The 16,766-nt window shown below is 41.7% G+C and overlaps 1 protein-coding gene across 1 annotated transcript; it reads left to right on the top strand.

Annotated features, from left to right (window-relative positions):
• The first annotated feature begins 1,204 nt into the window (after positions 1 to 1,204).
• Positions 1,205 to 16,442, top strand: si:dkey-16j16.4. The gene is made up of 5 exons (XM_046412314.1): positions 1,205 to 1,732; positions 8,080 to 8,161; positions 8,351 to 8,865; positions 11,616 to 11,669; positions 15,157 to 16,442. The coding sequence occupies exons 1-5, from the start codon at positions 1,664 to 1,666 to the stop codon at positions 15,280 to 15,282; spliced, it is 846 nt and encodes a 281-aa protein (XP_046268270.1). The 5' UTR covers positions 1,205 to 1,663; the 3' UTR covers positions 15,283 to 16,442.
• Positions 16,443 to 16,766: the final 324 nt, after the last annotated feature.

Below are 16,766 nucleotides of genomic sequence, written 5' to 3'. Positions count from 1 at the left end.
GCTCATCACAAAAGTTGTGAGACATGATGAGGCTAAAGTTTACCTTTATTAAGATGATTTAATAATAGATCAAGTGCATAGAATTATTAATATCAATAGTGTTTCTTTAATGACCAGCTAATATATATATAATATATGTTTGACTGGGGTTGTGGAAGGTTACTAATTGTAACTTGTACTTGAGTATTTCCACCCACTACAACTTGACCACTGCTACAGATATTAGGGAATATGAACTTTTGACCCCACAACATTTATTGTTACAGCTACAGTATTTAGTTACCTTAGAAAATTAGGAGTTTGCATAATATGATGCATAGACTAGACTGTCCATCAGTACATAAAACACTGAAAATTAGCACCACATCAGCTAAATATTAAAGTAAAAGTGCTGCTTATACAGTAAAGCATTGGTAATGATAATCCAGTAATATAATAATATGAAACCTTCCACATGGGACATTTTCCTTCAGTGAGTACATTTATGTTTGATAATTTTAATACTTTTCATTCATTATACATCAGATTTCCAATGCAGGGCTTTTATGTGTAATGGAATATTTTGGCCATGTGACACTAGATACTTTTTTCTGTACTGGTTAAATTTTAATTTCATATGTCCCAAGAGAATGTAAAAAGACTAAATAACATGTCTTTCATTTCAAATTGTTTTAAGTATGGCATGATATACATTTCCTAGACTCTATCCTTTTACATAGGAAACATTTTATCATAGCAGGAAAAGTACAGATGTAACTAATCAGCTTATTAACAATGGCTGCATTCCATTTAAAGGTCCAAGTAAAGCACCTAAATGAAACACAGCCATAATTTAAGTTACTAATTATACCTACATTAACTGCAGTACAAGCAGAGGCATTTAAAAACACAACAATTTCTGTCACACTACTAGAAAATTAAATTAACGTAGGGTCATTATGGCAGCAAGTTCACTTGGTCAAAAGTAGGGGCTGGTTTATCAAATCAAGCATATTTGCATATTTTTTTGACGTTTTAAGTGTTTATAAATTATCCTAGTACGAAAAGAGGAAGTAAACAGACAAGATAGTGTGGCTTTAACTCTCGGCCCTCCTCCTCAAAGAAAATATGACATCACTCAGCAGCGCAGCCAATCAGAGGGCGGATCTCGCAAGCTGAGGGAGCACTCTGTATGCTCGTGTGGTTAGTGTGCATTTGGTTGTGTGTATGTGTGTGAGTGTGCGTGTCTGAATGCGAACAAGTTGATATTATTTTTAATTTTCCAAACATCTTTGAATTAGGCTCTGGAAGAAAGCCTTGGCCGCGGTGAGTGAGCCATCTTTCAGAGTCGCCTGAGGAAAAGAAAAAGACTTACCACAAAAACGGACACTAATGAACTCGTAAATAATAAGTTTGCTACGCATAGCGTGTGAAAACAAGCCACATCTACGCAGTTAAATGAATTTCGGTGTATCTGTGCTTTGACAGCAGCTAACTTGAAGCTAGAGTACGGCCATTCACGCGCTTGTTGTTTTTTTTATTGGCAGTTTGCAGTCAAGTGAGTCTCGTGTGCCTTCTTTTAAACGCCTAAAGTCGCTCTTGTTAGCTAATGAAGTTGCACTGAACGTTTAATAAAACAGTCGTAAAACGTAATAACGGGATAAGCCATAAGCTACTCATCAAAATGCTTAAGACGCTGACGAAGAAGCTAAGAAGACATTCACTTAATGAAATACATCCTTTCCACCTGAAGGTAAGTTTGACAGAGTTACTTACTAATGGAATACTATTGTACATTATATTCTTTAGTGCTGTAGTTGTCAGGACATACTGCACTAAAATACATAGCACAAAGGAAGAAGAACAAGAAGAAACGAGCTTGTTTGTGAACAGCGTGGCTTTACTTTTGTCTTGTGACTTGTTCACTTACACGCCAATTGTCTACGCAGCTTTAACACTATAGGTTCACACAGCCTGTAACCTTACTTGAATGGGGTTGTGGTGAGTTCAGTAACATTCTCTCCTTTCTCTTTCTCTTTCACACACACTCACAGCTACACACTATGAGACAGGCAACATACTTACATACTTGTTCAGCCTCAGCCTGTGTGTTCTGATATGAGTCTGTGTTGTTTGGGGATATTTTCTGCTTCTAAGCACCTCAACCCATTCATTACCATGTTAGCAGGAATTTTACTCCTCGTGGCTTACAGGACCAAACCAGATGCTTACAGGAAGAAACTGGAGATCCACATTGCTACACAAACACATCAGCAAACATGTGGCATGTCAACAAACTCTCCCACTCACAGATGGACATTGGTTGACTCATAAACTCTAGTTCAGCGCTTTGCCGGTTGAGAAAGTGAATCAACATAGTATGTGTCCACACTTATTGTCCAGAGCTGTGTGGAAATGAGGATGATCTGTGCGGAGAGTCACATTGATAGCTGTGAAACTAGTCCAGTTTTTTTCATGTCAAGGCTATAGTTTCCTATTGGAAATAGCCACATGTGTGGTATGCAAGTAGGTGGCAATGGAAGCTCATTTATATGAGACTCGAAAAAAATAATACCTTAAAATAAAAACCTGATTGTGACAAGCTATTATTCTCCATCTTTACCCTCCAATTTTCCAACAGAGTCCATATAAGTGCTCCTCAATTGTTACTGACTGCTCAGTTTGCATAATGGCTCTTTTTGTTGAGTAGAGGAGTGAATTGTATCCTGCATGGGTCACTAACTTGATCCATCCCAAACAATATTGTACGTCAACCAACTGTATAGTCGCATGGCAGCCATTTTGTGCCAAAGTGCCCCTGTTCAAAGGCCTGGCTGTGGATACAGTGGAAAGTGTGCCATCCCTGTTGTCTGCTTTTGTTTGTGTTCGTTGCTCTGCTCAGTGGTCAGGTCCTGTCCGCTAAAAGTGTTTAGTGTGATGGGAGAAGTGAACTGTGAGTGGTGACGAGGCCTATTGCTTACATCCTAGCCAGATGCACAGAAATTCCTCAGGCTGGGCCCTGTATTTTTGAAACTGATACTCACACTACTTACAAGGAATTCCCTTTGGAAACAACACTGGTTGAGTCAGAATATAATCACACAACACACACCTTTGTACTTTCTGCTTAATAAATTTGGCTAACCTGTGGGTTTATCTATTACCTGTCTGATGCTTATGTATTCAATTCTTACCATTGTCGTTGTTGTCCTAAAGCTCTGCAGTCACTTGTGTGAAAACTTGATTTTACTGATGGGAATGAAAGCTATAAGACCTCAGATCTAATAGACTGGAATTACCCTTTCAAAGTGTATGCCAGGAATTTAGCAGAGCACTTCTTTGTGAAGACACCCTAAAACAAGAATGGTGAGGTATTGGTATTGCTATTATTATTATTGTTGTAGCTATTAGTAGCCAATTAAAACCATTGTTTACATTACAAGGCAGTAATGTAAACAGTTAAGTGGCGTTGTTGACATTAGCAACATTCATTTTTCTTTATTTCTTTTTAATAAAACATCACATGACATTTAAGTGGAAATTATGTTAGTATGTAATTTATATGTGCGTTTTAGTGGCTTAGCCTAAAATTAAAGTTACTGAGGGGCTGGATAGACAGGCTAATAACTCACATGCTTGCTATAGCACTGCTTAGCAGTGTCTAATGAAATAATACTCGAACTTCTGCTTGTTTTCTTTGATGGAATATTTGTTTACTATTTACTATACTATTTCTGCTCTTCAACATGTTACATACAAGAAGCTGTAACTATTGTCCTTAAATCTCCGTACAGACAAACATTTCAGCAATTCAACTATGCAACTTTGGCCTAGCAAAGTGCCCAAAAAACGTTTTGTCCGTCTCTGTTCAGCAACACCTCTGTACCCTGAGTTCCTACAAATATTATAAGTGAGCCAAAGCACAGAGGGGGCACCTGCTGCACCTGTGTGGTGCACTGAGACTTGGCTCTAGAAATGGCTCCTACATGTACATTAATGGAATAATTACTTTACTAACTGACTAGTATTTCGGGTGCAGTCTCTTTTCACGAGTTACTCAGATAATATTAAATTTAAAGTGTGCTGCAGTGCTCTGCGGCTCAAGGGCTGAATGGCCATTTCAGGATAGTTGAAAAGAGGCTAAGTGTCTCTTAAGCTCTGTTATGGTACCTGTCCCAGGAGCTTACACTAATCAAGACTATTTAAGCTACACTATGGGGGAGATCCACTGGAGTGTGAGGGAAAGACAGTCAACTATCTCTGACTCTGTGTTGTGTGTTTTCATGAGAGGGGGAATAGAGTGTGGCAGTGTCCATGTCAGTGCAGAAGGACAGAGCAAAGCTGATACGTGTGTGAACCGGGTTGTGTGTGTACGCTGTGCAATTGCCATTGATCCAGCTTAGCAAGCTGCTCAGAGATGCAAGGGACTGACAAGGATTTCATTCAGCTGTTCTTGACACACAAACAAACTCTTTGTCTGTTTTTGCATGTATGCACAAAAGCAGTTTTTAATGCTTCATTCATGCAGCCTCACTTTCACCTTGCTTATGTGTGTCAGTTCTCTGAGTGATATCAAGTAGTCTGCAGTTATTGTGCATATATGTATAATGACTTACACAGATTTAAAAAAAAAATCAAATTTGACTTTGCAGTCTTTAAGTTATGGAGAAAATATGTAAGAACTTGCCAGCAATTTTGTCTCCTGTCATTTTCTGATTATTATTTCTAAGAAAGAACAAGAGCTGTACAAAGCAAATGATATCGCTCTTGATATTCTCTAATGCATGCAGAAATGTGCAAAATATGGTAAAGATTGAATTTGTAAGTTTGATTAGCATATTGGGTCACGTCTCAGACCTTTAACACTAGCTATTCAGTATTGCAAAACTGGGACAACTGGACAAGTGTGGACCAAACACAGTTCTGAGAAAATGTGGAAAGCCAGTTGGGTGCAGTTTTTCTCAGGTGCAGTGCAGGCCCATGTTGCTGTCATGGCTGACAGCAATCCAAATCCTCACCTCAAAGATGATTTGAATATTTGTATGCAAAGTAGTAGTGGAACCAGATATAGCAGCCCAACACTACCAGTGATTGATTGGAAAGATATACCCGCAGAAGCTATTACAGAGGCACTTCGAGTACAGTATTGTGGAAGCAGCAGTAGGGTCATTTAGCTTTTTAAATGCCATTTTCACACTTGTTTTCAGCCTAACACATCTCTTTCACCACAGTTTGTTTTCACTGTGAATGTGATGCTAATGACTAATAAGCGTGTGGGGAAGGGTGTAACTGTGGGTGGTCCTGACTGAACATCTCACTGGGATGTGTTTGTGGGCTTCACGTATGTGTTCCTTATCTCGTTGCGTAAATGTGTTGCTTGTATGTACTTGAACACTCTTCAGAGCACTGAGTTGCAGAAATAACGTGTCTTGCGAGGTGACAGCTTACGACAGTGAATGTTCTGGACAAATTTATGGAAAGGCAGTATCGATGCTTAGCTGCAGGGATTATAGTGTGAGGCAGTGGTCCAAGTGGTGCAGTCAGGCATAGCCACAGTATTATACAGGAGCTGAAGAAAAAGAATAAACCACTGGAAGTTACAAGAAACACACGGTGAAATGTTTGTCCTGTGAAATTGTGTAAATACACAGTTAGCAAATATATCCAGCTGCTAAACTTTGTGTTTACAACTTGTGATGATAAAACACAAACTGCAAGTGCTGACTCATTTATTTATTGCATATTTGGTGTATTTTAAGTTGCAATTGCACAGAAACATCCACTCAACACCATATTTTGGAGCTGGAATGATGGTGTTGCAGTAGAGTATGATGGTGAAACTCTGTTGTTGTTGTTATTTCTTTTGAAAAAGCCCTACCATCCTCTCTAACCATAAACTAGATGTCAGTTAGACAGAATCTGGTATTTGTTGTAGCCAGTTATGCCAAAGCAATAACCACAGCAGATGTGGTTCACTGAAAAACACATGCAAAGTTTTCTAGCTCTTTCTCTCTCTCTCTCTCTCTCTCTCACACACACACACACACACACACACTCACATTGCATGAAATACAAATCGCATTTGTAAGAACAGTTCCTTTAGTTCTGATATCAGGTAACAAGTTACCACTTTCCAGAAAACCCATACTTGACTGAGGTGGGTCTCAAACTGAAACCTATTCCAATATGTATACATGCGCTCAGTCTTTATTGTACACCCCCAGACAAGATTCACACGGTTGAATTTTTTTTATGGTCTTTTTTAACTGACCTGCTTTGTATAGTGATTTCTAAGATAGTGCACTAGTTCTTCAAGTGGTGGTAAGTGTGGTGTTACAGTGTGTCTGCGTGTTGCTGAAGTTAGGAAGTCACTGAAAGGGGGAGACTGTTGTGTCAGCTGCTAAAACACACAGAAGTTGTGTGTCGTGATTTAACATACTGAGTGTGAGTGTGTGTATCTGAGGGCATATTGTGACAGGACCAGAAACACAATAACAAGCATTGTGCTTCACTGTTAGACACCAGTCCATATCCTACAAAGTGAGCTACACATGTGCTACATTTCTGTTGATGGTGATCTTCTGTTGTAGACCTCTGACGCAGTCCCTAAGGGGAAGGAAAGGCCATGTTGCTACCGTCAGCTTATATTTTCTCTCTGGAGAAAGTTCAGACTTTGAGGTCAAAAGAAGCTCAGAGACTGAAGCCTCTAACTCCGTTGCTTTAAAGGATAAAATATGTAGGAAAATGTTCATACATACTGATGATGTCAATGTGTGTGAATACAGATTTCTACACATTACACAGTATATACAGTTAAGACATCAAAATTATGAACTACTAGAATCTTTTTAGTATCCCGCAGCAGTAACTTTGAACAGGGTTTCAGCTTTTTCGTGGCTGCTGCCCAACAATAATTCACCCGAGCGATCAGTGTAGCTCAAGCCCATAGCCAGCCACTTGCCAAAATACATTTCCTTCCCACAGCTATGGAGTTCATGAAGTTTTGCTGTTTAACTTGAGACTCCTCGAAAGCCAAGAGTTTTTGTCTTGTATGCTGGCTTTGGGCCTGTTCATTGAGAATCTGTCCCACAGCTTGTGTACCATTGAAAAGCAAGAAGGCTGCTTTCGGGACTTACCCAAATATCAATACTGTGATCCATGAAAAATGAGGTTACTTGCATATCCTTGACTGTGCTATTTAATACTTTCTAATGTAGTATTCAGGACTATACTGGACCACGAGACTATTTCCAATGTTTAATTTCGCCTTTTTTTGGTGTGTCTGTTCTCCTGAATTTCAATATTAAACTACATAGATAGAGTCCTTTGAAAATAGGCATACATTTTGTAGTCATTTCAGGAAACTATGTGACATTTTAGATACACAGCAATTTAAAATGTGAAACAGAGCTATGCTTTGCAGCCCTCTGAGTTTTATTTCAGCAAAATAAAGAGTAAACAGTGAAATTATACGCTGGAATTCACAGTTAAAATGAAATGAATACTGTCTGCCCTTAGTGGGCTCAGAGGCCCTGGCTCTTTTCTCCCTTTTCCCTCTTTTTGAAGAGCTTCAGAAAGAAGAAGAGGTGTGTGTTTGTGTGAGTGTGTGTGTATGTGTGTGTTTTTGTGTACTAGAGAGTAGAAGGGAGGACACTGTATGTTTGTGTGGATGTATGTGTGTAAGCGTACACACACACTCGTACAAGCACAGATGGCAGCTGCTCAGCGAGGCCTCGGAGTGGTAATTACTGAGTGTGAGGCGCATTACTTAACTCTTGGCGTTGCAGTCTGCAGGGTATCTGTATTGTTGCTACTGGTGTAGACAAGGAATTGATTTTAAAGAGACAGACTGGTTCATGTTGTGGGAAAAAGAAAGCAGCCTAAACTTAAACATAGCTGAAACTCAACTAGTCCTGCAGTCTACACAGTGTGTAGTGCAACTAATAACCGCATTATCTGTGTTGCTGTTCTGTTTGTGGCCAACTAATGAAATTGCAAATTTTACAGAGCTGAGCTTTCTTTCACAAATGTAAGGGTTAAATGTTTGAGGTGTTACCATATGGCATATGAACTACAGTCCAAGCTCAATCCTTTTCCCAGATTTCATACCATGGCAGTGGAGAGGGAGGGGAGAGTGATGACTCAGAGGGGGAGAACCAGGAGCTTGCACAGATTGACAGAGGTAAGTGCCCTCTGCTAACCAAATTATGCCTGTTGTAAATAGATGATCTTCCCATTCACTCATCACACACTGTAATTAGATGTTTCAAGTCAACAGATAATATGTTTGTTAAAAAAAGCATTTGCACTCTATTACAAATATGTCTTTTCCTTCTCCTCTGGCTTGACTTCCTGTTTATTGACTCCTCAGAGAGACGGAGGAATTGTGCTCTCACCCCATTGGCGACCAGTCAGCAGCACAACCAGGGTCCGCTCTCTCCTGCCCGATTACGACGCCTCCGCCTCCTTTTAGATGCCAATCTGGATCGCCACTCTTCAGAAGAAGAGCTCGAACGTATCAGCTGTGGTGACAACAGGAAGTGGGTGTCTGCTCTCCCCCAGCGGCACGGCGATCACCACAGCAGCGCCTCCAGTGATGAGGAGGTGCGGGACCTCTGTGGCTGCGGGTCGCCAGCTGCCTCCAGCAGGCCGCTGGTTGAGCCAAGCGCTTGCTTGGCTGCCTCTCCCAGCCCTGTACTCTTCAGCTCCAGTCCACCACGTAGTCTCAAGCCACCCCCCATGCGCTTTCAGCTGCAGGTGGTGCAGCCAGTGGCACGGCCCATCATTCTGACCCACTTTGACCAGGCAGCACCTTACAGAAAGTATCGGCACAGTTTTGGTGGGGAGCCAGGGAGGCCCAGTCTGGACCTGGAGAAAATGCAACAGGTTAGTAGTCTAGGCTATAGTTAAACACCTCACGAGTGCTTTTTTATCAGCACCAACCTATTTGTACTGTATTTGTATATTTGTACTGATATACAGTACCAAACAGCAGATGAGACTTACGCTACACCCCCCCCCCAACAACAACTCACAGTCGGACTGTGGATTTGGTCCAAAAATACAATTACGTCCCTGCAGTCTAACCGGCTACTCTACACACACACACACACACACACACACACACATGGCAATACAAATGTACACACTCACACAAGCAAACAAAGTCTTCCCTTTCCATAGCCGGACGCTCACCACCACGGTGGTCTGGCTGGAGAGGGATGAAGGAGAGGGAGGCACGGACGGCAGATGTCCGCCCTCGTTTCTCACAAAGGCTGGCAAGCGAGGGGAAACGATGGAGGGGTGGAGGCAGAAGGAGAGGATTAAATAAACAACAGAAAAACGACAGCCACTAATGAGTCATGGAGAAGCTGGTCCACTAATCATTAAAATCCAATAGACTTGTTGGCCCACACCGTGGATGGGAAAGGGCGCGTGTGTAAGTGTGATTGTGTGTATGTGTGTGTTTGCAGAGAGAGAGAAACTGCAGGTTTCAGGGGTCCATATGTCCATGGGGTTTTTAGAGGGAAAGAACAGATGATGAGAGACAGCGGGCAGCAATGAGAGGGGTGAAGAGAAAGAAAGAGGATGTGTGTGTGTCTGTGTGTGTGTAGAACTGATGCATGCGTACGTCCATCATCCTGCTTGTCTTTTTGTGTCTGCATGTGTACATCCTCCTGTCTGTGAGTTTATTGCTGTATCAGTGTGTGTGTCTGTATGTGTGAGAGTGTGTGCACACTCAGTCAAGTGGAATGGGAGGTGCTGCAGAGAATACAATAGGGGGCCTACAGAGGTAGTTAGCAGACACAGCTCCAGTCTCCCATTAACCCTTTAGCTGGACAACTTCTATTTACAAAGTCTGTGTCAAACCCTACATCGTCACTGTCTTTTCTTTTGCATATGCTTCGTACTAAACAATTTAAAGGTGTCAAAACCAGCTGAATTCTGTATTATATGTGTGGAAGATAGAGAAACAAAAGCAAAGTCTAGCTGTCGTGCACATCTCGTCTTTGGACAATGCTGATCCAGGACTATCTCAGACTAATGACTGGCAAGCAAGGCTTCTGTGTCCAGCTTTAGTCATACATTTGTGTTTCTCATCATTTTAAAGGAAGGGTTAAGGGGTCAGCAGCTTGTTTTCTGCTGCTCTCCCTCATGCATGTTAATCCATGACTAGTTGCTCAGATGTAGCAGTGCCTTTGTTTGTTAGTTTGGTGATGATGAAAGAACAACAGTTTGTGTGGCAGGTGTCATTTGATTTATATGTTGGACCCCTGCACACAAATGGTGCAACTCCACAAAATAGGACATAGACACAATACACACTGGATGCTCAAAGGACCATAGCAGTATGTTTACATGCTGTAGCTAATTTGCTAGTTTACCTTCATTTTGTTTGTTTTATTATTTGTATGAAAATCAACAGGCTGAAAACTTGCTCGCAGTGACTAATCTCACATCATGCTCACACACACAGAAATATTTTTATGTCTGTAATATTTAATATTTTTTTTTAATCAGCCTCCTTAAATCTTTCATCCTAAAACAATAAACAATGGTAAACAATGACACAAAACATACTCATTAATAACAATAACTCTTAGCCAAAACAGTTAGCTGGTTGGCAAATGACGCTCTGTTGGACATGTGCGTGTAGTTTGAGAGCAGGGTGTTGTGGGGTGATGGTGGATGGAGTGACTGTGCTTTGATCAGAGTGGTGGTTGTGTGGGATGAAAAGAGAGAAGGACAAAATGTAGATTTATCGTGATAAATTCCAATAATAACAGCTCACTGGAGGTTTATGGTCCTTCATAAAGTGGTCCAGTTTTGGATGATTTAAAACTTGTCTACATGCTAAATACAAATAATAATAATACTAAATACAAATTCATGTTTTCAAATTGTTTAAGGAGCATGCACCCACATGGCTGTCGTATCACTGATTTAAAAAAAAAAAAAAAAAGATAAGGGCTGGCAGGAGGTGAGCATGAGGGCAAGTGCACACCAGCTCTCTCCCACATCATAACAGCAGGAGTCTTGTGTTTCCATTCTTTCCTGTGCTCCCTTCCCCCTCAGAGGCTACCTCCCCGACTCGAGACAATTCGATGATTGTGTGGTCCCTCCACCCCCACTGTTTTTTTTTTTTTCTTTGAGAATAGTGGAGCTGCGTGGACATGGAGGGGAGTGGGAGACAGGATATTGCATAATCTTCACTGGCTGACTGTTTAGTTTAGTGAGACAGCTGGATTTGCCTCACTTCCTTGATCATCCTGATTGGATATTAATTGACTGCCAGGTTACAGGTCTTGTCATTCCAGGTTTTGCTGTTGTAATGTAAACATTATTGCTTGAATAATGGTTTCGAAATTTCAAGAATGTGCTCCATTAAAATCAATGTCCATATGCACATGTATGATTTTATTCTGATGGTTGTAATAGAGTTTGACTTTTGAGTTTGCAGTACAAAAAGTTTTTGGAATTGTAGAAAACAAAGTTTCAAGTTTTGTACTGTACTGCGTGGATGCCTGTCATGGATGCTCATAAAAGCTGCTGCAGAAGATTTATTTTTTTTTTTAGTTGAGTTGAGAACTGTATGCTCTTCTATAGCTGTCATTGTGAATTATTGTTCTCCACAGAAAATGCTGCTGAAAAAGAACTGTGGAGGGAAAACGCGGACTATAAAGATCCGGGTGAGTTCATTTTTATTCATCTTAGTTTCCCACAGTAAAAACACAAAACCCTCATGCAGCATTTTGCCGTGATGAATGCAAATGATTTGTGGTATGTTTATGACTCGCATGTTTGCGTTGTTTATGGCTATACAAGTACTGTTAATTTGAATATACACACAAACAGTTGCACCCAACAGCCTTTCTTTTAACGTAGATCCATTATAGGCAGTCCACATCAGGGTGTCCATTACAGCAGTGATAAGGTTGCTCGGCCCCCGTGAGCAGACCAGCCTGTCTTGTCGCCAGCACCTTGATGTCCATCCAACTGCATACTGGGGCAGCATCTGGCAACAGCATTTGTTCCCATGCCCTGCTAGCACCAGAGCCATGAGACGTCTGAAAATCTGATAGCGCTGTCAGATTCCTTTCGCAAATAGCATCCAGCTAAACAGCTAAACATTGTTTACTGCAGTAAAACTCAGGACAAAGAAACCAAAAAAGCAAAAAAGTGCTCTTTTCTTTTTCGGGTTCATTTGATTTCTTGATCTCACTCATCAACCTTTAATAGCTTAGCTTTCCACTTGTCCCATTAGCGGTCTTAGATGTGCATATTTCCTTGCCTAAGGTGTTTTCCCAAGATTGTGTCTCAACTGATCTTCCTCTTCCCAACTGTGCATGGGTTGATTTTATTTGAAGTGAGTAAGGGAAGCATGTTGGGCAGTGGACTTGAACACGCCTGGGCATCTTGGCACAGAGCAGGGCACTCCAGAAGGATGCACAGTGTGGTGAGAAAAGTGACGTTATTATCACGTTGTGTGGGATAGTGTAAATGGAACCTTATCTCACACTTGTTTGTGTACACACACACTCACACACGCGCTTATATCAACTCTGACACCATCTACATTGCAGCATCCATATAGGTATGTATCATCGGTACAAATATGTGGAGAAGGGAAACAAAAAGAAAACATTGAGATAATGTTTGAGAGTGGTTTAGAAAGAACAAGTGAGTGGCGATGAGAGATGGAGCTGAGGAGGAGGAAGAGGAGGTGGAGTGTTGTGCGGTTCCCTTGTGGTGTATTTCCAGAGATGAAGTCATTTTCCATTTATAGCCTGGCCGGCTGCTATCTATTTAGCTCCACTGATACATAGAGATATTGCTCATTATCCTCTGTTCTCGCTGGCGTTGTTGGTAGTGTTGTTGTCCCTGTCAGTGACGTCTGTGGGCACTGGTTATGTTCCAGTTCATAGATTTTTCTTGAAGTGAGTACACACACGGAGTCTTTGGATTGATGAGCCATTTGGAGGCTTTTGTGCCACTACACAATGAAATCCTCGCCATCTCCCTGTCTTTTCTCTGCTGCTACCTCTCTTTTTCTATCCCTCATTCCCTTTTTTTGCCTGTCAACCCTCGGTTTCCTGGCCAGGATCCAGGAGAGACACTGGATCTGGAAGGGGCCCCGGCTTGGAGACTGGATTCGAGCATTGAAGCATGGGAGTTGTTACAGGGGTTGAGGAGGTTGATGGTGGTGTATGTTTAAAGGGGGTGGGGGGGTCACGTGGACGCAGTAGGAGAGCTTTGGCCGCTGCCACCGCAGCTGAGGCCTTCCTTTCTAGGTTTTAGAGGTGAATAGAAGAGTGAGGTGATGAGAGCTTCCCAGGCTGCAGCAAGCAAGAGTAATGGCGTCTGGTTTCAGCCACAGTTAAGAATGGGCGGAAGATGAAGATTGATTGAGGTGAGGGAAGTGGTGCAGATATGGAGAGCAGAGAGGGAAACTAAATTGAGGGAAAATGTGCTGCACACCCATTGGTTATTAATAATAATCACCTCATTTAGAGGCTTAGTTCAAGGTCCCCGTGAGACCCTGGGCTCCTGGTAAAGTGCCCAGTAGGCCCATGCAGTAATCCACCCATGTAATAAATGTTTTTCTATAAAATGTTGAACTACTCCTTTAACAGATTGCGAAAACGTTTCAGAAGTGCAGACTAAACTAATGGTCAACAGGACAAAGTTAAAACCACAGTAAATCTCCAGAAAGAAGCTTTTTTTTTTGTAAACCATTTCAGCTCCAGGATGAGTGAGATTTTACTGATGTTTTTAACTCTGTTTTTCATCTGCTGCTTTTGATGTCTGCACGAACGCATAGTCCTGTGCTTTTGGGACTTGTACTCTGTTTGACCCCTCTGGGCCCTTAATGTTCATCACACTGCAGATGTGTACACAGGACAATTCTTTGGGGATTGCTAACCGGGATAGGGAACCATCCTGATGTAGGATTCGCCCCCACAGCTACCATATGGAGAACATCTTAACACACAACACCTATCAAGTTTACTGTAACTTATTCTTGGCCTGCGATGTTTCCCACTCTCTCTCTTTCTGCCTGTTTATATTAACATTATAGACAAAACAGCTCTAAGTGGTATTGGGAATTGTCGCTGTGCTACTGTGGCTCAGTTTTCAGTGCTGAATCCCTTAAGATGCTGCCTGAAGTCATAGCAACACCTGTATCCTTGCATGCACTGTTAATGGGGCCTTATTTCATATGCACTGATGTCACTGGGTACTTTTCCAGGAGCACTTTCTCAGCATCTCAGAGGAATCTGTCCGTAACAGGGATGTATCTGTTCTCAGAGCGATGTTTGGTGATAGTTGACAGTGAGAATATACAGCTATCCATATAAACACACACTCACATTACAGTGAGTCTGTCTCAGGGTCCTAATCTTTCCCAGTCCACCTTCTCACAAACTTCACTCCCCCTCAGCAGGCTCTGGAGAAAGTGCTGCCTCACTGCCAAATCCAACAAAGTCATTTCCTGTCGTTTCCTGTAGGGAGGAGAATGACCAGGGCTAATTATAGACAGAGGGCTTGTAGAGCCACAAGAAGTGAGGTTCTGCCTGGACGGGGGTGGCTCTGTGAGTGGAAAAGCATTTATGTCACCCAAACTGCGGTGTGAATGAAAAAAATCAGTGTGAAAATGTTCTAACATGGAGCAGTAATTTTCCCACCATTGCTAGTTTAGTTTGCAATCGCTTTTCTCGGTCTTATGATAGGAGTGCAAGAAAATATGAATATACTTGAGCACCGCAATATTATGTTTTGGATAGAAATAGCTTCCGTGCAAAGATTTGTGGCAGTGGTTCAGCTGAGTTGTAATCTGTCTTCAGTTGTTTGATCCTCCCATGTCACATCGAGATAGCACATATTGCTAGTGTAAACACTAAGAACAGTATGAAACATGTCATCACAATACACCGAATTGTAAACCATGTATCGTGATTGGTATCTCATCGGCAGATTCTTGCCAACACACAGTCTTACGTGTGACACAGCTGCACATTTACAGTGCGAAATGGAAAACTGTTGATGCTGTTTACTATTTTAGATACAGCAGATAATCAACGTCAGCTCAAATGCTGGATTAACCCGAACACCTACTGTATGTCCGACAGGCCTGCCCTACTCAGCATGACCATTTGTCTCTTTTTGTGTCCTCAGAATCTGACCGGCAGTCGTCCCCCACCCAGGTACACCTACGATCCGTCCATCTTTGCCTTCCGCTCCTTGAGCACAGTGCCCCCCTGCAGCCCCCTGACCCCGTCCGAGGATCCTCCCTGCCCATAAGAAAATTCAGCCATGGCCAGATAATCCTCTCCCCTGCTCTTCATTCCCAGACAGCTGCTTTTTTTTGTGGCTTCTGCAGCGAAACCAAGGAGTGAACCTTCTGAAAGAACTGACCGCTAGAAAGACGTTCGTTTTTATGGTGGAACTATTGCACACTCAGGTAATCTCACCCTGTAACCCTGTCACTTTGATCATTGTTCTCCACGAGAAATCAGATGGAACATTCGGAGAACACTCTCAACGCAACACTTGTAAGGATACTTGAGGTTTTCCTTATGTATAGCTGTCCCCGGAAAGATCCTGTGATTGGAGGAAGACTGAGAAAAACAGACATGGACCAGAGGTGGTACACAAGGACAAGGCCAACCATTTTCCAACCGGATTTAGTTCTGGGTTAGATTAATATTCGAGGGAAATAATGCATGTAAGACAATCAAACGGTTCCAAGGTTTCTTTCTTTGATGTCATCACTGGACATCTTGTAAGGTTCTTAGTAACGTTCCATACTAAACAAGTCACCTGAGTCACCTGATATCTTGTTATTGTTGAGATGAACATAGACAGTGGTCACATTCGTATGTCTGAAAAATTACTTCTTTGGATGTGTCATTGAATATGCAGGTCACGATGAGATATAACAAACATGTATGACATGTATGTAGTTGAATAGTTGACTTTGGTGATGTACGTTTCTTAATGAATTTGTCATTTAGTCCAACTCAAAGTTCAGTACTCGTATCCTCTTTTCCTTGCATGAATTCCACTGTTTTGCAGAAGGAGAGGTATCTGGGGAAAAAGAAAGTCTGAGAATAGTTTGCTGCACATTTGGCAAGTGTAATTGGTGCTATGTTACGCATAGCCTACTTGTAGTGTGCCATTTTGTTTCTCCGATATTGTACCTCATTACTTTCTAGGTAGAAGAGGACCACTGGTAAATCCAAGACATCCCAGTGTTTTCTAAAGATCTCTTAATGCCTTGAAATCACATTCCTGTTGTATTGAACGAAGCTTAAGGTAATTCTCAGCTCCTGAATCGAGCTGACCAACTGATTAAAGACGATGTCACCACTGTAAGATTTTGCCGAAGTGAATGTAACATTGTGACATATTTTCGTCCATTGTTGCCCAAAATGAATCAATAAATGCCCTGTGGCCTCTTGTTTAGGGGGTGGTTTTTACTTGTATTAGTATACAATATATGTTGTGGCAACTGTGACAAAGTCAAGGGAAAACCTTAGTAACTGGTTGGACAATCCCAGTGTGACCTACATGTTAGACAGCTCTCTCTGTGACCGTCATCAAAACACCTTTGTCTGCCAAGGAGCACTGAAGCTGGCTCGTCAGCTCGTGGTTGTCCTACTTTTCAATTTGTACATCACTTTTCAAATACCTAATAGGTATTTAAGGAAAGAGGCACAGTAATCTCACAAAATTTGTCAAGCAGCAATTAACCCTCAACCCCCCCCAGAATAGAGTGAGAGTGT

Source organism: Scatophagus argus, chromosome 15 (assembly GCF_020382885.2).
Source record: "Scatophagus argus isolate fScaArg1 chromosome 15, fScaArg1.pri, whole genome shotgun sequence".
In the NCBI taxonomy this organism is placed as follows: Eukaryota; Metazoa; Chordata; class Actinopteri; family Scatophagidae; genus Scatophagus; species Scatophagus argus.
Note: the sequence above shows the minus strand (reverse complement) of the source record. Positions and strands in the feature narration are given on the sequence as shown.

What these genes read in the sequence shown, in the direction of transcription:
- si:dkey-16j16.4 (XM_046412314.1), top strand. Translation starts at nt 1,664, where the DNA reads ATGCTTAAGACGCTGACGAAGAAGCTAAGAAGACATTCACTTAATGAA. An exon ending in ACCTGGAGAAAATGCAACAG is followed by an intron (nt 8,866 to 11,615) that starts GTTAGTAGTCTA and finishes TGTTCTCCACAG; the next exon opens with AAAATGCTGCTGAAAAAGAA. An exon ending in CGCGGACTATAAAGATCCGG is followed by an intron (nt 11,670 to 15,156) that starts GTGAGTTCATTT and finishes TTGTGTCCTCAG; the next exon opens with AATCTGACCGGCAGTCGTCC.